A 27110-nucleotide genomic window follows, 5' to 3' on the forward strand; every position below is an offset into this window, starting at 1 on the left:
TCAAACTGGACCAGACTGAGGATACGTCTGCTCCAGTATCGTGTCTCTGGCAGTGGCTAGTACCTGGTCAAGGAAATTTTATCCTGTCTAATCTGACTGTGGGTAGTGGTGTTATTGATATACATAATATAACACTTTCTATTTTACTAAACCCTGAAGCTTCATATCATGTTGCCGTGAGTTCCATATGTGATTTATGCTTTGTGTAAAAAATATAAGTAATTCATTTGATCAGTTTTAAAATTTGTTTCCTTTTAATTTCATTGGACATACCTTGTTCTTGTATTATGAAATAGTAACTAGGCGTTCCCAACGGACTTCATGTAATTGCTATTTGATATATCTCTATTATGTTAACTCTAATTCATCTTCCCTCCAAAGTAATTATTTCTCATCTTTATAAACTCTCACATGACAAACTCTCTCAATTTTTCTTACCTTTCTTTGGATTTTTTCCATTTCTGCTATGTCCTTTTTGAAAACTGAATTTGAGTATTCAAACGGAGAGTGTACTTTTTCTGGCACGTAGGTTTATATTATGTCATTTATAATATCTTCAGTATTGATTTGTATCCCCTTATTAATATGGCTTCGTAGCTTGTTTTCTTTTTGACCAACACTTCGCATTTAACAGATGTTTTCATTGAGCTGTCCACATTGATGCCTTTTTCCTTAAGCACTTTAATCAAGAACTTAATTCCCCTGTACACACTTGCACAGTGCAATCGTTATTAGGTGCAACTCAGGATGAGAGAGTTAATTACAAAGCTAATTTAGCTGCACAGTGAAGTGAAGTGGCCTGTATGTGCTAGCTAATTTTTACTTTTGCTTTGTGGCTACACTTAATCTATAGTACGTTGTGTATTTTGTACAAGTATTGTGTACTTTGAATGTCAATGATTTTCATGAGCTTTGTCTGGCATGCACGGAGTAGTACACAGTGTTATAAAATGCATTTCCTTGGCTATTGCCCTCTGCCTTATGGCACTTTCAATTTACTCAGTTGAAAGTAAATGTATATCTCATTCTTTTTCCCTCATAGACTCAGAATCGCATGAAGTTAATGGCAGATAACTATGACGATGACCACCTCAAATCCTCATCCCATTCCAACCAAACCAACCACAAACCCTCTCCAGACCAGGTAATACTTCTCTCCTTTTCTCTTTTAAAATGACTTTTAACTTCTGGGCCTGATTATTTTTGAGTCATATGTAGCTTTTTCCAGCGTGCATGAAGTATCTGAAACAAAAACAACATTCCAGAGTGAACTTAGAAGATAGAAATAGTTGCAGCTGTTTTGTTGGCTTTCTTGAAGAGCCTTGCAAGATGTACAAATGCTCCCAAGTACTGAGTTGTCTTTAGTGGGGTGAAGAGGGGACAAAGGAATGTTAATGTCTTGACTATCCCATGAAACATAAGCAGGAGCTGTCTCCAACCACGTTCAGATTTCAGTAATACAAGTCACCTGTTCTGGAGTGCTTGGAGTGGCTTCACCATTCTTGCTGTAACTCGTGAGAATAATCACCTCTAATAAGAAGGTTCCTGAACTATTTCTCTCTGTGAATAGCAGGAAATCTTGGTCAGGATCAGCTTATTGGTCTCTGGATTGTGTGTGGGCAATTACTTGCATTTTCCAGAAGGAAATCCTAACTTGTATGCCAGATGAGCCCAAGTTGTTTCTTCTGAAGCTCAGTGGGTCATGAACTGAAAGAAGATCAATTTACCATTTCTAAGGCATAGTAGAGCCTCATGTGTCATTTACTAAGATCAGCCATGTATTTGATATCCATCCCTTGGGTAACACAGAGACTGCCAACCTAATTACAAATTTCACATTGAAACCTTACGTGTTCCAGGTTAATTAAAACATTCAAAAACTGTAATTGCTCCCTAGACTGAGAGATGGGAATACCTTACCTTTCTCAATCATCTGGCTGACCTGTAAGTAGCACTGATGGGTTCTGAATGGAACTGGATCTCATCCTGGTCTGCTGAAGAATGGGTCATTGTAATATGGCAGTTCTGAGGGGAATGAAAGTAGAAAATGGAGGAGCCTAAACACATATACCCCCAAAAATCCCATATTTTAAAAATTCCTTTCATATCTACACCAGACTCTCTGAAAATAATATTGTGAAAAAGTGTTGAAGACATGGTGTTTATTGCTCTTGAGGGGATAAAAGTGATGCAAACACAGGAATGAATATAAAATTTTCTTACTACTTAACCACCTTCCTGGGGCTGTAAATGAAGAACATCATGAATGAGTGGCTTCAGGCCTCCAGGACATTCTTTGCAGGTGTCAGACCTATTTTCTTTGAGAGAAGGTTTATCAATCTTGAAGATCAAAACAGTGGTCTCCAAATCTCAATTTCCTGGGGAGTAGAAGAGTATCTGCTATTTTACACACTGAAATGTTGTAGTGAAATAAGGGCATTTTCCAAATGTGTATATGGCACCTGACTGAAAATGAAGACTTTGGTAGCATGAACAGATTAAGAACCAAAAGAGTTTCATGTATGATCTCGCAGTGGGGACAGGTTATATTTTCAGTTAACGTAAACAGATTCTGAGTAATTGAGCAAAGTTTAAAAGAGAATTAAGAAAGCTATTTCCAATGGTTCGAGTTATTGGAAAACAGCAGTTCAGAGGACATAAAGAGTTGGAGGCCACTTTTTTCTACTAGTAGTACTTCATAATTATGTCTGTGCTTTAAATACTAACCAACTCTCTATTTCATTCCCATGCTGCTCTGGGGCTTTTTCCCCTTGTCATCTCTCAACCAATAGGATGAGGAGGAAGGTATTTGGGCATAGCCAATCAGATGCTCTTAGTTCAGCCATTTTGTTCAGAACGGTGAGAATCAGCTTTCCTTACAGTAGAAAAGTTTCCCACGGTCACTCTGCATCTTGCTTCTGTGTGATTCATGAAATCCTGTTTCCTTTCCCTTTCTCACGTGGTCTATGCATGTTGATGTTTCCTACTTATTTGTTGTGTTTTTTATTTCTTCTGTGTGTTAAGAATCAAGTTATTGTTTCATGATATTATGGGGAGAACTTTCTAGGGCATGTAATTGAGTTTATATGTGTATATGCAAAGCAACACCATGATTCATGTGAAAGAGAGCAGGAAATGTGTCCTCTACAATTTACCATTAACCTCACGGTGGAAAATGTTTCCAGTCAGACTCTTTTTGTTTTTTCACAAAGCAATTTGCACTGTAACCAAACCTTTTTTAAATCCTGGTCAGTAATGAATGAGCTCAGAGGTAATATTTCTACCCGGAGATTACATATTTTGAGCATGTTGAGCTCTGCTGCTGAGAACAGTGCCAGACAGATGACCCAAAGCAGCAAGTTGCCCCAAATATGTATTAACTCAGAGGAGGCAGCTATTAATAACTACTACTCAGAATAGGGGACTCTTAGAAAATTAATAGAAAAAATAAGACTCCAATTTCTCTCTACATTCCCCTGATTTATTGCCACATTACATATGTGTCATTGCACACATCAAGTCAATCAGCTGGAAAATTTATTCCACCTGTGACAGTCAAACTTTAATTTCATGCCTTGGGATTTGAACTGAGGAAATCCCTTTTATGGAAAAAAAATTGATAATGTGATTAATTCACACTCCTTGGTGATCTCACACTCCTTTTGAATCACTTCTCTTGCAATGCTTGTGTGTCGGTGTCTGGTGTAAAGTGTGTAAAGCAATTAGGATGTGTGTAAAGCTCTTGCTGATGAATGCCATTAAGGATGGAGAGATGAGGTAAGTTGATGGCGAAAAGGAAGAAAGCACTTTGAAGGTAGGAGTCATTCGAACTGATGTTCATTCCAAATTAAAAAGATGATGTAGCAGATACTGATCAAAAAAATCTTTCCATTGACCATCCTATGTACTGAGAAAGGAAGAAAGCTTAGGAAAATGAGTGTGCTGAATTTCTTTACCATTTTCACAGACTAGAAGTTTGCCAAATTAAGGCAGATGTGGGTTGCCTGTGTGTTAAGCACATACATTTTCTTCAGCTTCCATGCCACAGCAGAGAAGCAAAGAAGAAACACTGCATATTCTGTGGATAATGTGGTAGCTAGAGGCCTCTCCTCCCATATATCTCAACAGAGAAGACTGTCAAGCACAAGCCCTTCATATATACCCCAGCAGGGGTGAGAGTAATAAGTGCCTCCCAAGCCAGTGATCCCTAGTGTGATAACATTTTTTAGCAGAGTGTTCCATGTATGCTAGAAGGGGAGATTGTGCCACAGCCCTTCCCACTTCTTATATGCTAGAAAGAGAAGGTTTGTTGGCCACAGAGTCTATTTTTTATTTTTGAAGTTGTAAAATTTAGTTATTTAGTTCATTAATGCAAGAGATTGATTGCATAGGAAGCCAGCTTTGTTTTTTTCGAGAAATTGTTCTAGCCATGGGCATCTATACACTTCTGCTCAGTACTGAAGTAAAAGGGCTTTTATACATAGTGCATTAGTCTGCTTTAGAGGGGCATAAATTCTAGTGTGCACTAGTGTGTTGTGGCACTCCATGGCCTGTGTGGACCCTCCTGGCATACACTAAGAATTCTGCTGTGCATGTTGATGTAGCCTCATTTCAAATTGTACTACGTTCATGCTCAGTAGGGAACTTTTAATGCTTGCCAGCCACGTCCACATGGTCCAGTTAGTGCATAACACGCCAGTACACACTAGAATTTATGTCCCTGTAGTGCAGAAAAACACACACTAGAGACCACCAAAACATTTACTACATGTAACTAAATGTTTGTAGTGTAACATCTGAACCTGACCCACATTACTGGTAATGTTTAACCATACTTAACTCAGTGCATGACAGCAGTATTGTAGACACACTCTCTTGAAACATAGCATTGCCTCTCCAAGTATGTACTACAGCTGCACTGTTTGGTACTGTATGCTCAGAGACTGCAAATCTAACAGAACTGTGATACACCGTGACAATCTTCTCTGTAGCCTCACTGCCTTACCTTCTGGATTCTTTCCACCCTATCCTTTCATTCCCCATAGGTGCTCTTATTCTTCTATTTTCTTTCATTCGTTCTTAGAGTATGCTCCTTTATATGAGCATCAACTCTGGCCCTTTATCCTTCTCAAGTGTTAAATTCTGCTAGCCATTGGAAATGGGAGTGGTTTATTACTGCTCATTGTTACCGATAATAGTATGGTTTTATGTATGGTAACATAAGAGTGTCTGAGCGACTGGCTGAAGTAGGACTAAGTGTACTTGTAGGCTGTAAAGTTTTACATTGTTTTGTTTTTGAATGCAGTTATTTTTCTGTGCATAATTCTACATTTGTAAGTTAAACTTTCATGACAGAGATTGCACTACAGCACTTGTATTAGGTGAATTGAAAAATAATATTTCTTTTTGTTTTTTTACAGTGCAAATATTTGTAATAAAAAATAAATATAAGTGAGCACTGTCCACTTTGCATTCTGTGTTGTAATTGAAATCAACCTATTTGAAAATGTAGAAAACATCCAAAAATATTTAAGTAAATGGTATTCTATTATTGTTTAACAGTGCAATTAATCTCAATTCATTTTTTTAATCACACAGTTAATCACAATTAATTCTTTTAATCGCTTGACAGCCCTAGTTTTATTGTTTTAAAACATAACATTTCAGAGTTCAGGTAGTGTTGAAACCTCATTCCTACTTGATTCCCGAAGTTGTGTTGGACTTTCATTTGAATCAATTTGTTAATTTATCTTTTTTTTAAGACCCCACTCCTCTCCAGGACATAAGAAATTCCTTGGATGTTTCAAGGGCCTTGTTATCCTACCTTGATGGAATAAAAGCCTTTTAGACTTCCTTCTCATCTTTTTATTGCCCTCTCTGGTGCTTCTAAGGGTCAAATCATCTCCTCTCAGAGAAGTTCAAAATAGATTATGTAGTATATATCAACATGCTATCATATGGTCCTCCAAATATTCAAGCTCACTCCACTAGAGCATAAGATATGTCCTCTGCTTGCTTCAGGAACATTCCTGTATGCAAAAATTGCAAGGCAGCTATGTGGAATAATCATCTTACTTTTCTTAAATACAATGTTTTTGACCTGATTGCAAGATCAGATACCAAATTTGGTAGGTCAGTGTTATAACATTTTTCAGTTAGTGACAGTCAGGGCTCCTCAGTCCCACTTTCCAGATGGGTCACTGCTTATCAGTCACCTAGAATTTACCTTATAGCAACTGTGGTTCTTCTAGTTGCTGTTATCCAGGTGGATTCCGAAACCCATCTTCCATTCCCCACTTTTTTTTGTCCTTCTTATCTGGGATTCAAAATTAGTGGGAGAACTGAGGGATGGCTTCATCTGCTCTGTCCTCTATACCTTTGGCAGTGGGGCACAAGAGACATTGCTATTCCAAAGGTTCTAATCTTGCACACATAGGATACATGTATACCTACAGTGGGTTCCATACAGATGACAACATCCTGACAAACTATGGTTACTATAATGTAAGTAACTGTTCTTTCCAAGCCCTGCCTGCCTACTGGATTAATACTGCACCTTCTCTGCTATAACTCCATTGGCTCTGTTGAAAGCTAGTCCTTCCTAGTGACTTGAGTACTGTGGTGTAGGTACCAGTGTCATAGCAGTGAAGTGAATATTTACTGCTGTCCTAGTTCTTAGTAAGCAATTTCTGAACCTGATAATTTTGTCTTGTGTTTTATTATTTACCATTCTGCTTAGAAGTCATCTCCTTCCCACCTTCTGTCTTAGTTCATTGCCTACTTTAGCATATAGTCCTTCAGCCTGACATGTCACATCTCTCATTCTTCTGGGCTTTCTTATTCCAGACTAACATACATTCCAGCCCTTGGCATGCCTTCTGCCCATTACCCTTCTCTCTAGTTCATACATTTATTTCATTAACTTGTTTTTTACTCTGTGCTAATTTGCTATCCTCAAGATGTCTTGTCTTTTATGTCTTATCAACAAGCACAAAATAACTGATCTTTCTTGATGCATCATTCCTCTTCTTCCTGATTTTGGGATGATGAGACTAAGATTTCCAGACAGAATTTTGTAATCTGTAAGTCTGGGATGAATTAAATGATCACGATTGAAGTGTAGCTCGATTGAATCATCTTCCTACTACCTTCACATATCAAAGAAAAGCACAGATAGAACAATATTTTCTAAAACATTCAGAACAGATAGCTCATTTTGATAGAGATTTGGGCTTTTCAGCATTCATTTAAACCAAAGGCGATTGTTCCCGGAGTTCCATGACTGTCTTGTTTCTTCTGTCTTACACTTGACAAGTTCTTCTGCTAGTGGTTTGGTTTCTGTACCAGCTGTGCATTGTGAACCCAAATATCGTGGTTTCTTTCAGGCTTCTGCCATAACTGTTGTGGCTTATGCTACTGTGTTGAAGTCGCTGGTCATTTTCCTACTGTTTCACCATCCAGAGCTCTTGTAGTTCTTGTCCGTCTGTTGGACAACAGACATGCAAGCTTAGAAGTTTCTGTGAACAGTGAGCTGATAGTTGTGACCATTAAAAAGAATGGACTTAGGTTCAGGTACCCATCTTACATCCATGAGATAGATATACATATGGGAATAGCTGAAGAAGAGCAGGATGCATTGCTTCCAATACTATTAGGATATAAATTGGGAGAAGAGGAAATGACACAGAAAATGGGACTAGCAATATGGGGAGCATTAATAAGAGAATGAAGTCATTTCCAATAGTAACTGTGAAAATAGGTTTGTGAGGGGAGTTACTAAAATAAGAACTGATAAGGGCATGCAGCCAGTCTAGAAGCTGTACTTTCCTGGCTGCTAAAGACTGTGATTACTGAGAGATGCACCAGGATTCAGTTGCAGCTCACAGTAGCCTGGCCCAGGCAATCAGACCACATCCCTCTGCTTAATATAACACAGAGATGAGCCATGTTACTGTACTTGGGATATCCATTTGACTGTATAGCATGCAACTAAAGATGAGTCAGATATACAGTGGATTTCATGTGACATTGCTTGAAAAGGTTCATGAGGCAGGTGAAGTGCTAGAAGAGCACTGTGCACACAGACTATCAGTGGGAGGAGAGACAGATTCATCTCACCAATGGGCAGGAGAGTCATAATTCCTCTGAACAGGAAAAGCACAGACTGTGTTCCCTGGCAGTTACTTAGGGAAGGGTTTCTATTTCTGATCAATACTATAACAGACTATAAGGGACAAAAGAATACAGAAACTGTGATAAGAGCCAGGTCTGGCTCTAGGCACCAGCAAAGCAAGCACGTGCTTGGGGCAGCGCATTTCCAGGGGCGGCATTCCTGCTGACATCTTCAAAAATTCCAACATCAAGCCCCAGCTCTCCTCGGGCAACAAAGTGTCAACCAACTGTCTGGATGTGACCAGCAGCGGCCCTCCGGGCTATTGCTACAAAGTCTGCCTGAACCCGGAGTCTACCAAGAGCGACTTCATGTTCTTCTTCGAGTGCTTGCTCATATCCATTCCAAGTAGGTGTGTGCGCGCCTCATGCACGTTCGTCGGAAGAATTTTCCCCTAGCAGCACCCGGTGGGTCGGCAGGCGCCCCCTGGCGTGGCGCCGTTGCGGCACCGCATATATACCCCTGCCAATCCGCCCGCTCCTCAGTTCCTTCTTACCGCTCGTGTCGGTCGTTGGAACAGTGGAGTGCGGCTTAGCTGACCTCTGCTTCCCTAGCTCTTCACCCGTTTTTTGTCTTTCTAAGTTCATAGTTCTAGTTTGTAGACTGTTAGTTGTTAGTAGTTATTAGTAGTTGTTAGTATAGTTACTGTATATAGATAGAGGTAGACGAGGGCTGAGGTCAATTCCTCCTCACCCTCCCGGGCCCCGAGCTCATGCCTGGCTTCCCGGTTTTCAAAACAGTGCACGGCCTGTCACCGGCCGATGCCTACGGGAACCCCCCATGATCGCTGCCTGAAGTCCTGGGGAAATCCCACACTTCACCGGACAAGTGCCGATATTTGTAAGTCCTTCAAACCACGGACTAAAAAGGAAGCGGGTACTCTCGCTTGAGCAGTGCCTGATTGGAGCGGCCTGAACCCCTGAGCTTCGCACCGACGTGCGCCGCAGTCCGCCCGGCCAGAAGTGACCTCCATCTGCACCGGAGACAGCCGGTACGCCAAAACACCTCGCACACCAACAGTCTCCGGCGCAGAAGTCAACCCGGGCACCGCTCCCTGTCCGCCGAGGCAAAGAAGCCCCAAAGGCTTCCTACGGTTTGCATCTTCGCGCACCGCAGTCTGGAGCATGGAAGACCGAGCCGTGTCTGGCACGCCAAGCTGCCGTAGCACCGCGTGATTCCCGCCACGTCGACTTCCGGCCCGGCAAGCAGCCGTCACGTTCCGATGCAAGACAGCTCCCGGCACATGCACTTGGTTGAGTTCGCTGTCCCCACCACGCCAGCAGGATTTGCAACGGCGACGGGAACTGATTGCGCTCACAGAGCCTACTCTGCCTCAACCCCCGCACCGCCGGTGCGGTCCTTCTTCTGCAGGAAGCGGCGAGATAGGCCAACGCCACCGTAGGCGACAGACAGGCCACCATTCGCGGTCGAGGTCCGGCACCGTCCCGCTGCGTATACCGCCGATCAGCATCCAGACGCGCTCGCAGTGTCCCTCGAAAAGACCTTTATCCCGATTCCCACACAATACTATCGTCTCAATGTATTATGGCACGCGAAACCTGTGACATGTGCAGGTCTGAATAAGATGTACATCGTGACTCGGCGACCCCAGTCTTCTCATAGAAAAGGTTCTCGCTGATCTCCTCCTGGAGACCCGTTGATACAGCTCGAATCTGAATGAAGAAGGGAGACGCGTTATTCTATCTCGGCCAGTCTATCTCATCGCTCTCGTCGCTTGGTAGAACCTTAGAGGACACTTGATAGGGCTGACCCACTTCATGTGTGTGCAGGGCCGTGCGTGAATACGGTGTTAAGTGTAACCCAAAGTCCTTTTTACTCTCTCTTTGTTAAGACTTCCGAGTCAAACCTCCCGGCAACACAGCAAAAGATGAAGAAATACGAACATTTGTGTTCCCTCTTCAGAATTTAGAGCTTTCATTGCCTATTAACTCCTGACCAGCGTAAGGAGTTATTGTTGAAGAAATCTTGAAGAGAGTTTTGTTCCAGTATATTTCCTTACAGGTAGTGAATAGGGTGGACTCTCATCCAGTTGTCTTTCTTCTATGGGGCTCATTTCAGAAATTACGTCAGTGGGAAACAGGCATTGTCTCATGTTTATGAAAATTTCTGTGTGTACGTGGTCTTTCCATATTTACCTTAAGAGAGAAAAAGCAGAGTTCATCATTTTATCATGCATGCCCTCATGAATTTCCCTTTCCGGTATATGTTTTGCAATATAACATGGGCCACTGTTCTGAGCCAGTATTGATTATTGCGTTTATTGTTCTTCGAGATGTGTTGCTCATATCCATTCCACACCCGCCCTCCTTCCCCACTGTCGGAGTAGCCGGCAAGAAGGAACTGAGGAGCGGCAGGGTCGGCAGGGGTATATATGCGGTGCCACAACGGCGCCACGCCAGGGGGCGCCTGCCGACCCACCGGGTGTTGCTAGGGGAAAGTTCTTCCGACGAACGTGCACGCGGCTCGCGCACACCTACTTGGAATGGATATGAGCAACACATCTCGAAGAACAGTTACAAAGGTGAGTAACCGTCCTTTCCTAAAACCTTACAGATCGAGTCCCCCAGGGAACAACGAGAAAGGCACTGAGAACTTACTAGGGCCGGGAAGGAAGCCCTGAGCTGCCAGTAACACCATCTGTGCTGCAGTACAGCCAGTGGGGCTCAGGGAGACACACCAGGAGAGAGTGCCATGAAATACTCCTTCAAGAGTTAGCCCGGCTTTCCCCCTTCTTCTCTCCCTCCCCCACCCCCTTGGAAATGAATTTGAGCTGGGAGAAAGCCTGTCATTCTGGCACAACTTTTTAAAGACAATTACCCGACCCTTTGATCAAGTACCAGTGTTGGAATTAGCACCCGTCAGACAGCAGGCAATTCTCCAGCATGCTCCTTACCCATTTCAGTTAATGATTTGAGGAACGTCAGGCTCATTTTAAATTAGCGAAAGTAGCAGAAAGCGCTCAGAAGCAGCAGCCCAGCTCCTAGTAAGACTGAAATACTGAGCGTGCCCGGAAAAGCCAAAGGCTGTCTCCAGAGATAACTGTCCCCTTTTGAGGGCTCTCGCTCAGCCTCCGATCACAGCTGCACAACTCCGTAGCCTTCCTTCAAGAGACCCAGACGTGACACCGGGGCAGCACAGCAAGCAGTGATTTAAGCCTCTTGAAATGTCACTCTCTAGTCTGTATTTCCCCTCCGTGCATATTACAGGCGGCACAAGTTACTCAGATGCTCTCATGGCCCATGGGGCTTTTCAGTTTCTTTGTGTCGGTAAGAAATTCAGGTAGATATACACAGCTCAAGCAGATTCAGATGCAGTCATTGCCCAATGCTGCATCAGTACCGCACCTAGTCAAAAAATCCAAACCAAAACAACAACAAAAGACATTGAAAAGTGCAACCACGTGTAAAAGCCCAAAAAAAAGGGGGGTGGAGCCAAAAATTTTTTTGCTTGGGGCAGCAAAAAACCTAGAGCCTGCCCTGATAAGAACGCGCACATCTACAGATCCCCAGAGTGTATGCAATGCAGTTGTTATATTTGCAAGCAAAGGCTGTATCTGTTACTACTCCCTATTATTCCTTGTAATGGGAAGGAGGAACAGATGAAGTACCAGAACATAAGGACAATTGATATTTAACATGAACTGAGAGGTGTGGTCTCTGGCTACTCACTGTTACATATTAGAGAATCAGATGCTGGAAAGTGTGTGTGATGGAAAGCGCAGACAGCAACTGACTCTCCTATTTCTTTCTTATCCCCCTTTTCAAAGTCCTTCTCCATCATGCAGAAAGGATCCCACCAACATAAAATCTAATGAAGTGTGTAGAATCAGAACTTTCACTTGCCCCCAGGTTACACCCAGAAAAATTATGTGGGGAAGCAAGTATTTAAATCTGTGGTTTCACCACACAATCTGCAAACAGTTTTCTCAGAGTGGCTGTCTTACCATTTTCATTAGCCAGGGGGAACACTTTCCCTCTTCTATGCCAATACTGTCACACACTAAATACCTCACAAGTATATCTATCCCCAACCCGTGGTTTGTTATGTGGTTTTTTGTTAGTTGTATTTAGTGTTGAAAAGTAGCCTTTTTAACTTGAAAACTGTCACAACTTAAAGGAACTAACAAAATGACATTTCCCAGACCAAGTAGTTCCTGACACATTGAATTGCAGTGTGGAGCTACAGCATCACTGAACTCATGTGGTTAGCCACCCCCATTCCTCTCTCTCTCAATCCTGTTTTGTTCCAGAACCATTTTGCAGAGCTGCCAGACTCCAGGACTTTTTGAGAAGAGAAAAAACAATAGACAAAAAGAAACATGTTTGAAGTTGCCGTATTCTGATCTCATCTTGCCCTTAAGTCACTAACTTTTCTGCTTTTCCTCAGTTAAGAATGAGACAGACAATTAACAGTATGGAGCATTACAGAAAAGGGAGACCCGGACCACTTGTATTGTGTGCAGTGTGATACTAGCCATTTGGGGGAGGGTGTTCTCTGTCAGTGTTAGTGCTCATGAAAGTGACAAGTTGACAGTACAGTTAAATTCAGGCAGGGCTGGCTGTGGGCAAACAGCGCCTCCAGCTCTACCAAAGCACCTCCGTCCTGAATTATAGTACTCCCTGCTCTTCTAGTAATAATCCCCGCCCACACACGCTGTTCTGTCAATGTGCCTCAGTTCTGACCTATTGAGTCCCTTCTGCTCCAAACTTGGTTCCCCATTTAACTCAGGCAGTACTCCTCACTTTTCCCCTGTTGTTCAGATCCCCACAGCCTTTTGTAAGTGGAGACTGCCAGTGGGGTTAAACAAGTAATAGATTTGTTATGTGGACAAACGTCTGAAAAGCTAGGGGTTTCTAAAACACATTAAAAATCCTTAGGGCAACTCATTGCAAGTCTTTTTGATTCATCTTCTTCATGTATTTTACTCTCTAAACATGGAGAGTTGATGGAGAATGCAACCTTCTTTTGTGTTTTCCCTGTCTCTTCCCCCCCCCCCCCCCGAGTCTGGATTTTTCCCAAGGTGAAGGGAGTGAGCTCTGGAAAATATTAATCTGTGGGATTTGTTCATGATGTATAAAAATTTCAGAAAGAATGTTTTATAAATATGATTTCCTGATTGACTCTGGCAGAAATGATACTGAGAAAGGCAGCTCTGCCAAAGCAGCCAAGATCTCTTCCAACTCCTCACATGGTTTTTTTGTTCATTTGTTTTGGTTTGTTTTGGTTTTGTGAGGAGTGTGTGATGGAAGGTAGATTTGAACCCATTTTTCTTATAAAAAAACAAATCCACAGGAAAGTGAACCTGCCCCCGAGCTTCAGTAATACAGTCTCTCTGAAGAAACCAAGTGTCTCAGTGCAGCAGCAGCTGAACTTAGGTCAGGCAGTGTGTTTTTGAGAGCTTTCTTCTGTTTCCATTTAAAATAATGAAGGGAAGACATTAGTGATAAATTGCTATGATTTGGGGAAAGCTTTGCACTTCCTGAGCCAAATTCATGCCTTGTATAACTCCACTGAATTTTGTGGTGACACCATGGCTGGATTTGAACCCCTGCAGTGATTGCTGAACAAACTGGAATCCTCTGACCAAGGAGCAGAATTAATTCAGGCGCTCATGCAAATATTTCCAGATGATATCATTTTGTTTTCTTACTTTTTCTCAGCTCTTTCAGCTGGAGAAAGAAAAACATTCTGGCTTGCATTTCAACAAATAGCCAAGATCTCGCTTTCTGATAATATTAATATCAAATCACAGATGCATTTCTTTTCTCTGGTCTTGCAGCCACCAGCTAAACTCTCCACCCATCCCTACCTCCCACCTGCACTCCTCTTTTTTAGGTCCTTTTCCTTCTTACATGCTCTTTAACAAGTAGTTATGATTGCCAGATGCCTCAAATTTATAGACACTCATGGCCTCGTCTCTGTCTGCTAGTGTTCAGTGGTAGGTTTCAGGAGTACACTTGCTGTGCAGCATATTTGCATCCATTTGAAGCAAGGTTTGAACATCAGAGTGGCTGAAGATAATTTCCCATCCCTGCATACCTCTGTCAGAAATGGCTGATAGATGGGGAAAAGCTGTCCATAGGAGGCTAGCCTCAGCTTGGTTGCATTTCAGTCATGCACTGTGTCAGATCACTTCATTATCTTGGAACTCCTTTTAAGGATTATATCCTTACAGGCTACCAAAAGAAACCATCAGGTGGGGATCAGTCCAAAACTCTGTAGTCCCAGATAGCAAACTGTATATAGAGTGTGTCATGAATGGTTTCACTCCTTAGAAAGCTCCTGTTCCCTCCATTTGTTTTCCTGTTTCTGCTCCACGAGGCTAAAAGATCAATTATATTTCTGATCTCACTTAATTTTATTTTGACCTCCAGAATATCTCCCAATTTCACTCTTTCCTTTGTTTCATCTTTTTCTGTCCTTTCAGTACTCTGTGTTCCTTATTATAATGATTTTGTGTTTGAGTTAAACAGGACATGGGGAAGGGGACTCAGCCAAAGTGCATAGAAAAGAAGCTATAGAATGTCCTCCATCCCACTATACTATCAGTTCAGTGAATTATTTGATTGTGAAACTGAAGGCTCATTATCTGCTTTGTTCCTTCATGGATATTACAATGTTATGCACAGTAAGTATGCACACACTCTTGATAGCAGGACTGCCATGCTGCTGAAGGGTTACCCAAAGCAGTCCTGCCAATGCCAAGCATGAATATAGCAGAGTGTGCTGACTTTGCAATGCCAATGTGATTCTGTTAATTTTTTCTATTTCCTCCTCCCATACACACAGAGTCATATACACACAGTTGCACAAAAAAGCATTACAGCATCTGATCAGCATGTCAGGTTCTGACAAGTGTGAGTGCAGTTACACCTACCTTAAAATATTTCTCATTCTCTACCCATTTATAGACAGTTACTATCACACTTGGCCCTTTCACACATCCTCCTACATATTTTTGCATATTTATATTTGACGTCTCTCAGATAAACATTTGGACACCACAGTCTCCATATTTGAGGTGTATTGGTTTCTCCCAGTAAAAGAAATAAGCAAACATTTGGATAGATCTGTCCAACCACATTCAGTACAAATATCATGTCATGTCTTGTCTTATCCATGCTTCATGACTATCAAGTCTAAGACAAGCTTTTACCAAAATAAAGCTATTAAATACTGTCACTATCATATAGGTTAACTGTGGTATAGCAATAGCAACTCCACAGTTAAGGTAGCAGCAGCTATTTCATTCTAAGCCCTATTTTCACTCCTTTATATCTTTTGCAAAACTACATTTAGATTTAAATTTGTCTTGCTCACTCTGTCCAAAGTTAAAACTTTCTGGAAACTTTCTGGACAAGTTATTTTTGAGTTAAGTTTGTTTTGAAAGGCATTCCCACATTTCTTCGTCAGTTGATAACTTTAAAATGGTTTGCTCTTATTTTAGATTTGTCAAGCATTTAATATCTCCACTTTAACATTGTAGTGCATTTTTGTGGTAGGTAGAATACATTTTCAACCTTAACTGTGCATTAATAGTGTTTTGAGCTTGAGGATAGTGTGTGTGTGTGTGTGTGTGTAAGAATTGTTAAACAGACTCTATTCTGTGCTCTGATGGAAGTAGTCTAATTGTATCGTGACAGTTATTGAAGATCGGTTGTTTTGGAAAATATTTCCATGCCCCTAGGGAAGCCAGTTCATCCAGTGTTTCCCTAGAAAGCTCTATAGCTGAATGCAGAAATGTGACCTGGTTTATGAATCCAGTGCTGCTCTGCATTTCCACTTAGCAAGTGCTCTTGCACCCTCTTGAGATAAGGTAGTGGCAGCTCTGCTGTGTGGGAAGCACAGTGCCTTTTGCTAAGTGGCCGGCTCAAATTAGATATGGGAGGAACGCAGAGATAAAGGCATTTCCTACTTGACTGGCAGGATTTAATGAGTCCCAAGGGACAGAAATGATCGCTCTGTGAACAGCTCTGGGAGCTCTGTTAGTTAAGAACTTTCACATGCCTCATATGGCTAATCTCCACTAAGGGAGGCACACCTCTTCCCAAGGTAAGCAGATGAGGACGACAGTCAGAAATGTGCTCTGGTTTGCAAGGGATCTTGTCCCTGAGTAATCAAGTTCCGTTTCCATACTAAAATCCATTATAATGATCAGTCAGATAGTCCTGCTACTTCCTTATCACACAGGGCTGTACTGAATAAGAATAGTTAGATAGGTCTGTGACGCTGGCTTGTCAGCTTGAAATCCACACATCCCATGCATGCCTAATAGAATCTGTTATCTGAAAGAGAATACAAAGTGATTAGAAAGTTTATTGATTAGCCACCTAATCATTACATTAGCTTGTTACATGTCCATATTTCTATGTCATTATTTTACAGAAAATGAGGTCTCCATTATACCTCAACCTGTAGATGAATAGAAGAGCAACAAAGATAGGGAACACATCAAGAGAATCAGAGGCCTCAAGTCTGCCATTTTAGGAAATGCAATTAATCTCAGAAGCGGGTTTTTAGTAGGAAATAGTATGGAAGGTCTAAACTAGAAGAAATTGGGGGAATGGAATGCTACTATGTCAGGTGTTCACGAAATAGACAAATCTGATGGATGTGTAATGGACTGAAATTCAGTTGTATTTGGACATGGAAGTGAAACCTGAAGAATTGTGTTGTTACTGGAATATACCTTTCCACTGCTCTGTACAAAAGTGGATCAATCCTGTCTTGTTGTGACTTGCTGTGTTGACATATCACACCTATCAGTTATATATACATATGTACGCCTTTAGTGACTGGTACCCCCAAACTGACAGATGGGGGTTCACACAGAACCTTATGTCCCCCATTCTATAGTTGGGTTAATGTTGTGTCATCTGTGTGCAAGAAGCAAATGCATAAACATGAGGTAAATATTCATCATTTTAGCTTTTCTGCCTTCTGGCCTGTCAAGTCATCCTCAAAAGATTTCCTAGTCTCTAGTCTTCTTGTCCAGCCTCCCTCACCTGCATCTTTCTACTTCTCAGCTTGTCATCTAGGCCAGGGTTTCTCCCAGATTATTTCCAATGAGGTGTTAAGATGCTGTTGACCCTAACCTTCTGCTGTAGGTTCCTGGGTGCTGCTGTGTCCTCATCAGAAGGATTTTGACACCCATTAACTACTTAGCTGTTGCTCTCAGCTCCTCTCACTCCACAGAACTTAATCCATTCAGTGTTGGAAACAGAAGAAGTGAGCCAGAACAGCTTGTTAGAGGGGGTAGGATTCAATGTCTTTGTTGAAAGTAATACCAGCACCCTGTTTCTGTTGACTCAGAGATTATCACGCTTCTCCTTCATTAGCAGGGTCAGAGGTGTCCCATTGAAGAGACACCATGAGCCTGCTGACAAGCAACAGGTGCAGCCTCTGCCTTGTCTAAATGGGAACATTTTGACAGTTGCCAGCATTCTGGCAAGGCTTTGCAACTCTCACAGCTGGTGCATGTCAGCAGATACAGATTCAGCACCTCATTTCTTTGAGAGGAGGTGCACAGCCTGGCCCTTCCACGTCCTCAATTTTTGATTGGCCACATTCCACAGAGCCATAATTCTGCTTATTTAAATTTTAAACATACCTGTGTAAAAACCTAGAACAGTTTAAACCAGTATTCTAGTGTGAGACTCTGCATTTATTCATCTGGTCTCCATTTCTTGGTAAACAGTGACTCTTCAGAGAAGAGACTGGATGATCCAAAGGACTGGAAGTAAGAACATAGATTAGATTTAGATTAGATAAAATAAAATAGTGCTTGTTAGAGCTCTTCATTTTTAGGCCATCACATTAAGTTTTGCTCAGGTAATGACTGAATGTCATCGCCATCTCAAGACTGTTTGGTGGTCTATGTATTTGACATGGTGTGTAAGTGAAGTTTCTAATATAGAGGTGTCTGTATTTCAGAAACTTAACTTTTCAGTTCATGCTAATTGGCATTATTAGAAGGGATCCTTTGAGAAAAAAGGTTGCTGCATATGTGTAAAGCAACGTGGGAGGAATTTGTTCTGCCTTTGCCTTTGCTGTGGACAGGCAACCTGTCCTGTGGCTAATACCAGACTTCATTTTCCAGGTCTATCAATCTGGCACCTTTCACCAACACAAAATTCACTTTAAAAAATTAAAGCAGGGAACTGTGATAACTGGAGTGGTGTTGTGCAATAAACACACTAATCTATACAGTTAATACTGTTTCAGTTCTCAGCTTACATTGTCTCTACTTTTCATACTAACAAGCTAGCCAGCATCATCATGCCCTCAATGCTCCATTTCTTCCTGCTTTAGTCCAGTGTAACAGATTTTACAGGACAGAAGGGTTTGGGGATTTCATTCAGTGTTCTTACAGCTTTAAAAATATTATGGGATGTTGAGATTCATAACTTAGGGATTGGTCTTTGACTCCTTACTGACTTGGGTCTCAGGCTGACCCTGACTATTCCTGTTTTCTTATCTCAGATAATTCAGCCCCTTTTAGAACTTGACCAGAATCGCAGCAAACTGAAGTTGTACATTGGACACCTGACAGCCCTCTGCCATGACCGTAACCCCCTGATTTTGCATGGACTCACCCCACCTGCTTCCTACCACCTGGATGATGACCGGGCAGCTTGGGAGAAAGAGCTGCAGAAGATGACCCAAGAACAGGTGAGCTTTCTACAGGACCATCAGTAGTGGAACCTTTGAAGTGTTTATTCTGACCTTGCTGATGTGACAGAGATGCTTTGAAGGGAATCCATGAGAGGTGAATGCAACTAGAAAAGGCTCGTTCTTCAGCTGATTGTGGGAGGGTTACTTTTTAAAACAATAGCCATTTAATCTTTATTATGTATTGTACCTGTTTTACAGTATTTGTTCCAACTGAGGGTATGTTGCATTCACTCACTGTTGGGCAATATGCTCAGTAGGAACCATTCTGAATCTGTTCACCTGTATGTTACCTAAACTTTAATTCTGTAGGATGGAACACTGTGAAAAGTCACTACCCTTCACTTTCACCAATTAATAGATTTTAACCACTTTTTTAATAAAATAACCTAATCGCATTAATCTTAAATATTGTGTAGTTGATAGCATACTTACATTTGAAAGTACAGAACAAATTTGTTCTTAGGAACCAGCATATTACCTCAAATATATATACAGTGATTAATGAAGGTATGTCTGATGATTAAGGTTACGTTTTAGTCATGGGTATTTTTAGTAAAGGTCATGGACAGGCCGCTGGCAATAAACAAAAAGTCATGACCCGTGACTTGTCCATGTTTTTTACTAAAAATACCTGTGACTAAATCTTACCTGCTGGGGAGGGGGGCTCCTGAAGAGTGCTGCTGGAGGGAAGGGGGCAGCGTGGGGTGACACTTCTGCTGTGGGGGCCAGCCCAGGGCCCTGCTGCTGCTGGGTGGGGGCAGCCTAGGGCACCTCCGTCACTGGTCTGGGCAGGGAGCGGCCCGTGGCCCCACTGCTGTGGACACAGAGGCGGCCCCACCATCGTCACTGTTGTGGCGGGGGCGACCTGGGACCCATCGCCACTGCCACTGGTCCCAGACCGCTGCTCCAGGGCAGCACTGGGGACCAGCTGCCTGGAGTTACCAGAGCAGCATCCAGTGCGGCTGGCCCTGGGGCTTCCCCAGCTGCTGGGGTGATCTTGGGGTCAGCCACACCAGCTCTGCAAAATTCATGGAGGTCACGGAAGCCGTGACCTTACTGTTGATCTCATTGCAGTATGTGAATGTGTGGGCCTGCTAGGCAATATTAATGCTGGGTTCTGACTGGTTGACCTTTAGGCATGAAGACCAAGATTGTTAAAAATTGATGCCTTCAGTTAGGTTCCTGAATTCATAATTAAGCATCTAAAATGGGCTGCTGCATGTTCAGCAGTTTTGAAAATCAGGGCTCTTGCTTAAGAGCCAAAATATTGAGGAGCCTAACTTTAGACACCTATTTTTAAAATATTGACCTAATGCCTTATGTTCATGTCTGAGACTGTGTGTTATTAAGACTCCATACTGGTCCATGAACTCCATAGTGGTCCATGAACTTCCATATTTATATTTCTTTCTCCCATCTCCAGACAATTTCTTACTGGACAATTCAATATTCATTTCATCAGAGAATGTGAACTTGTGTTTTTTACTCAGTGAGTTGTGAGAATGAAAGTGAGTGGAGGGATGAGGCTTGGGTTTGAAATGAAGCCATTATGTTGGAGCTTCTGGCATCTCATGGTCCCTTCTTAGCGTTAATGTTTACACAAGCTCTCTTTATCCAAGACCATCAAATTCTGCTTACTCGGACAGCTGGAGTAGATTATGTGTATAGTCAAGAGAAAGAATGTACTCTGACATTTATGCTATACATTCTCGTAGCGAACACACACCATGGGACAGATATGTGCAAACAGACATATGTTGTATAGTGATTCACAGCTTTTCTAGCTACCACTATATTGAAGTTAATTTTCAATATGTTTAGCTACAAGTATATCACATCTCTATAATGTCATGTCTATGAAATACACAGAGTGTGTTATGCAGGTAAATATGATCTCACATTAAAGGGCTCTAATGACATCGTGAGACCTATATAAGCAAGCAACAGAACAGAGGATCCCATTTTGCTTGGTATTTTGTCAAAGCCTGTATCATAATAGAATAGAAAAGGCATGTAATGCTGACAGGGTTAAAACCTTTCTATCTTGCCCAGTATATGCAAAATTAAACTTACTGTTAAGCATATATACCTCTACCTGATTTATCCTTTGATACATGAGTGTACATGTTCACACACTTAGAGTGGGATTTTTAAAAGTAGTCATCTAACTCCACTCATTGACTCCAATTGGACGAGCATTAAGCCATTATTGAGCACTTTGAAAAATCCTACCCAGAATAGAGATACAAATCTGCCTGTTATTCTATGCAGTAGAAATTAAAGCTGAGCTGGCACTTCCATTCTAAAGCCCTATTTTTAAATATATCTAACTTTCTCATTAATTATATTTTGGACTGTAATTTCTTGTGCTTAATCTCAATTTAGAAGTTTATTGGAAGTTCACTGAGGCATTTGTCAAACAAGCAAAAATGTTTTTGGCCAGTGAAGATGTGTATCAGATGCTTTTTTAAAATAGAGAACTCAAAAACAGGTTTGTTTTTAAATGTCAAATTTAGCACATACATATCCTTTAGTGAAGATTATTCCTTTGGCAATGTTTTAGGAGGAAGTCTTGATGTTGAAATAAGTCATAGACATTTAAAATAATATACTGATCATCCACATCCATCATCTGTTAATTCTTACGTTATTTGGACCATTGCTTTAAGAAAAATGCAGCAAGCTCTGGACATCAAATGTTTTAAAAAAGCACAGATATTTGATGTGATGCAGTTGTTCTCATTGCCCCAAGTAATTCTGTTCAGATTTACAGTTATGTGACGTTGAAGCCTTATTTTATCTCCTGAAGAATCTCTTCCTATGGGCAGTTAGTCCTGATTGCACTTCTGTCCTCACCAGACTTGCTATCTCCTCATTTTTTAGACATTTCATTTAAATGTTTTAAAGGAAATTATGTATCTTATCATGTGGCCAAGTCACTGTATGGCAGTCAGTCTGTTGTGAGTGGACTCAGGTGCTTCCAAGTCAATTGGATCTAAGTAGAGTCTAGTCGTTGCTGCCAGTTCTGGACTCTAGGGCATCCTTCCAGGCCCAGAACTCTTTTCAGACGCCTTTGCTTGGGATATGGACTTCACTGTCCAGCCACCTTAGCCTCCAGACCTAGTATCTGAGACCTCCTGAGCAACCCATTCACTTACACAAGCTTCCTCAGTCCCACCTAGGCAATGGGCACTCGGGGCTTCTAGTTTAACCCCTGCAGAAACAACATAGCAGGAAAACAAGGAACATGGGCTGAGCAAAGTAATTTCTTAAGCAGTTACTTTATTCTTGATCATTTGAGAGGTACAGATCTTCAGAAATAAAACAAGTGCTGAGACACTCCCTCCCCTAGACTGAGCTTATCCCTTCTTGTGAGTTTGTGGTTCATCAGCATTTCAGCCTGAGCAGTTTCTCCTGCCCTCTGTCTCCTGAAAGTCCTTTTTACATATGGTGATGGCTAGTCCCCTGCACGGAGCAGAACCTCACTCTTAAATGAGACCTCTATCTCTGTGTGATGTGCTCAAGCTGAGATGCTGTAGATCCCAGTCCTGCTTTCACTCCTACTCCTCCAGTAGGCCTTTCTGTCGAAAAAGCATTGTTACATGAGGGTGGGCCAGTAGCTGAGAGACAATCTAGACTATAAGCTCTCTGGGCAGGGACCACCGTTTTGTACCATGTTTGTATAGCACCTAACACAGTGGAGTCTTGGTCCACATCTAGTAGTTGTAGGTACTACTGAAATACAAATAATAAATCAATAATAATATCCCCCTGCTGTTTTTCATTTTGTAGAATTCCTTTCTTGTAGATTTTGCAATCTCTCTTTTAGCAGCTGACTTGGTATGCAAATAGGCATACAGTGTGAGATATACAGTAGGCAATACCCACATAGCCAGACAGAAGATAAGTGTCTGTTATCTCCTGCCAGAAAGGAACATTTCTAAGGTATGTCACCTTCTGGTGATCTGCCTTAACTCCAAGACCTGAGAATAGAAGTGGGTGGATAAGGTTCTGTGGCCTGCAATGTATAGGAGGTCAGACTACATGATCATAATGGTCTCTTCTGGCCTTAAAGTCTATAAGTCCAACATAATTTTCAGTATAGAGATATAACTCCTTAAATATTATGAATACATACATTTTGCAATGATTATGTTGCCCTGTGGGCTACTGACTCTCAGTAGAAACCTTACATGCCACCCTTCAATGAACTATTATGCAAGTATCCTGCCCAGGTGATCCAGTCTTATGCACCTCCTTGCTCTCTGCCAGTTGGCACCAAGATGTCAAGATCCCAACACAGGCCGTCAATGCCAAGGGTCAGATAGGGACAAACCTGAGGCAAGAAGGAGCAAAGGAGTGCTTAGTCAGGTTCCAGGTCAGGGCTGATACCCAGGACCAGAATCTGAGTCAGGTCTCAGGGTCCAAGTCAGAAGGTGAAGTCCAGATCAAGCTAAGATGAAAGCCAAGAGTTCAGGAGCAAGGAATGGATGTGGCAGGTACGGGAAATATATACGGGTGACTTGGCACTCCCTGAAACGTCCCTTAGTTTTATATAGGACAGGGAGCCAATCAGAAGCCATGAGGTTTCTGTCTCAGACCCTTGAAGTGGGACTTCCTATGGTTTGTCTCTGCAACAGGTCATGGTCAGTGAGGTGCATGCTAGTTGCAGCTGCCATTAGGTGGCAGCATGGAGATGCCAACTGCCTAGCAGCTCTGCAGGCCTGGATTCTAGCCCCACAGGGCCTTACAGGGCCGGTGCTTCCATTTAGGCGGCCTAGGCAATCGCCTAGGGTGCCAGGATTATTGATGGGCGGGATTTTGCTCTAGGGGGCGGCAGGCGGCTCCGGTGGAGCTGCTGCAGTCATGCCTGCGGACGGTCGGCTGCTCGCGCGGCTCCGGTGGACCGCCCACAGGCACGACTGTGGCAGCCCAACCGGAGCCGTGGACCAGCGGACCCTCCGCAGGCATGACTGCAGCAGCTCCACAGGAGCCGCGGGACCAGCGCACGGGGCGGCGAAACTGCCGTGCGCCTAGGGCGCTAAAACCCCTAGCGCTGGTTCTGGGGCCTTACATTACCCCACACACACAAAGTGCCTGCTGCCAACCCAGGTTTGTTTGGATGGGCTTCAGGGAAGGCTGCCACAAGGTATGGGGCATGGAATTGGGACATGTGCTCCCAGGAACGCTCTTATGAGCCACAGCCCTTCCAGTCCGCAAGGTACCAGAGGGAGCCATGTCCAGTATCTCTCTTGGACTGCATACTCATCATGTCCTTGGATCTGCACCAGAAGGAGTGGTGATACAGCCTGCTAAGCAAATGGATTGTCAACATAGGGTTTTAACAAGGATATGTGAAACACTGGTTGTATTTTGGGGGATCTGAGTAACTGAAACTTCATAGTCACTGAATTGATTACCTGGCCAATGGGATATGGCCTGAGATATTGGTGGTCCAGTTTATGACATGGCCAGTTGCACTTTTTGGCCAACAGTAAATGCTGGACCTTCCTGGCGCTGGCAAGTAGCATACTGCATATAGTCCTCCTTGGTTCAAGCCATGGGGAGCTCCTCCTGGGAGTAGTCCACCTGTTTGGGCAGCTCCAATACCCTTTGGGGCATGCTGGGCAGTGAATGGCCCACTGCCTCTATGCTGCCCCAGGGTAAGCCGTCAGCGTGGGGTAGAGTGGTCCAGGCAACCTGTCAGGATCCCAACCAGGCATTCAAGACTAAGGGTCAGAGCAGTGGCAAACCTGAGGCAGGGAGTAGCAGAGGAGTGTGTAGTCAGGTTCCAGGCCAGGGTTGATACTGAAAGTCAGAGTCTGAGTCAAGTTTCAGGGTCTAAGTCAGAAGGCAAAGTCCAGATCAAGCGAAGATCAGAGTCAGGAATGTCATAGCCATAGGTGCTGACTCCATGGATGCTCCAAGGCTGCTCAGCACCACTGGCAGCTCCTCTTGGCGCTGCCCTGCCCCCCTGCTGCAGCTTACGTCTGCCTCCTCCCCTGTGCGGTCCGCCACGTCTTGCTTCTCCCCCCTCCCTCCCAGCACTTGCACCGCGATACAGCTGAACGAGGGAAGGGGAACCCGGCGCGCTAGGGGAAGAGGCGGGGCTGAGCGGGGATTTGGGGAAGGGATCCAATAGGGGCAGGGAGGGGCAGAGTTAGGGTAGGGACTTTGGGGATGGGGTTGGGGCTAGGGCCAGGGATGGGGTGGAGTCGGGGCGAGGCCAGGGGTGGGGAAAGGGGCGGGGGGGGCACGGGCACCCACCCGTGCCCAGAAAGTTGGTGCCTATGGTCATGGCAGCTATAGGGTATCCATACTGTTGCCTGGACACTTTCTGGAACTCCTCTTATGTTTATATAGGGTGGAGAGCCAATCAGGAGCCATGGGGTGAATTTCATTAGGGCCTGCCGACATGAATACATCTAATTTATATAATCTTTTACCTGTTCTTTTCCTATTTTAGCTTGCATTCCTTCCCCTTGTTGAGTATATGGTCACAGATAACTTTTTTAGTGAAGACAGAAGTAAGATAGACCTTAAACACCTCAGCCTTCTTTATGTCATCCATTATTAGCTCCCTCCCTACTAAATAGTACTAAAGACTAAATGTTTCTCTTTCTGCTAGTGTATTTGTAGAACTTGTTCGTATTGCCTTTTATTTCCCTTGCTAGGTGTAACTCACTTTGTGCATTACCGTTTCTGATTTTGTCCCCTACATACTTGTACTATTCCTTGGTACTCATCATTAGCTAGTTGTCCAGACTTCCACTTTTTGTAGGGTTGCTTTTTGATTTTCAGGTCATAAAAGAGCTCCACATATATACACTCTCAGATGTGTGTCCAGTACATACACACACCAATGGAAGAGGTATTCTGTTGAAAGGGTGTTTTGTGGGGCAGTGAGCTCTATCCTGATTTCTAGCCAGAAGATTTTTGCTCTAGTTTTCTTCTTTTGTAATGTTTGAACTTCTTTCCTTGAACTTTTGGCTCAAGCGCTGAATTATAGTCCAAAAAAATGAAGCAGCAACTCAGCAGCTAAATTATAGGAGGCTAATGAAAGAACTTGTCTACACATGGAGTTATTCCAGAATAGCTATTCCTGAATAACTCTCTATGTGGACACTCTTATTCTGAATTAAGAATGCCTTGTTCCTGTTTAGCTTGTTCCGCTTTGAAATGGATTAAGCTAAACAGGAACAAAGCACTCTTGTTTCAGGAATAGCTATTGTACTTTAAATTCACACCAACCTTAATCCAAATTATCTTTCAAATGCCACAAACCCTAAAAATTCAGAAAGAACAGGCCTTTGAAGATAAATGTGTCTGTAACAGAACCTAGATGCAGGGCCGGTGCTACCATTGCCCCCAATTTTTATTTTATTTTTTTACAGTATTCCTCCCTTAGCGTGCGGTCGCTGCTCCACTTCTCCCGCCTCCCAGGCTTGCAGCGCCAATCAGCTGTTAGGCGCTGCAAGCCTGGGAGGAGAATTAGAGCAGGGGATGGCATACTTGGGGAGGAGGCGGAGCAGAGGTGAGCTGGGGTGCGGTGGTGCCGCATGGCTCCCCGGGGGGAGGGAGCTGCCGCGGGGGTGGAGGGGTACCTCAGGGCAGCGGGGGGAGCTGCTGCAAGGCTGGGGCAGGGGGCGCACAAGGTGGAAGTTTCACCTAGGGCACAAAACTTCCTTGCACCAGCCCTGCCTAGATGTGGGGGTAGGTCCTCTGCCTTGGTAGACATATGTATTAGAAATACACCACACTGTACCCTCACCCTGTATGGCTGCATAAACACAACTATCTGATTCTTCCACCTTTTTCCCTTAAAAGCTGTTAACCCATGCACAGGTAACTTTCCAGCTTGGAGAATGCCACAGCCCATTCTACCTTCCCCTTGCTCAACTGGATTTTGTTTCAGGATTTGTGGGTCAAAATACAAACAAAGAATATTTTTCAAATTAAGAAGTACTTTATTTATTGAAGTCTTATTGCTTTTATCTGCCTAACTGCATTTTTCTTTTGTATTTAAAGCATTCCCATGGGAGAAAGAGGGTTAGTTTTCCATATTCACAGAAGACCCCCACGGGAGCAATCATTCACATCTTGGAATTTTAATGAGTTTTGTAAATTACTTCAAATCTGGTGCATTAAATTCAGGCCTGTCCCCTCTAATATTCTCTTTAGGAGATAATACTCCCCCCAGTCCCAGTGGGAAAAAAATTAATCCGCTTGAATATTAATAACACTA

The 27110-nt window shown here is 43.0% G+C and overlaps 1 protein-coding gene across 2 annotated transcripts in view; it reads left to right on the top strand.

Moving 5' to 3' along the window:
* Positions 1-27110, top strand: part of ERC1 (ELKS/RAB6-interacting/CAST family member 1) — a 633604-nt gene that overhangs the window by 564771 nt on the left and 41723 nt on the right. For both annotated transcript variants that reach the window (XM_032796761.2, XM_032796763.2), the window contains 2 exons: positions 1043-1144; positions 18674-18862. In XM_032796761.2, the coding sequence (XP_032652652.1) occupies positions 1043-1144; positions 18674-18862 (291 nt within the window). The remainder of the gene's footprint in view (positions 1-1042; positions 1145-18673; positions 18863-27110) is intronic.

This window comes from Chelonoidis abingdonii, chromosome 1 (assembly GCF_003597395.2).
Source record: "Chelonoidis abingdonii isolate Lonesome George chromosome 1, CheloAbing_2.0, whole genome shotgun sequence".
NCBI lineage: Eukaryota > Metazoa > Chordata > Testudines > Testudinidae > Chelonoidis > Chelonoidis abingdonii.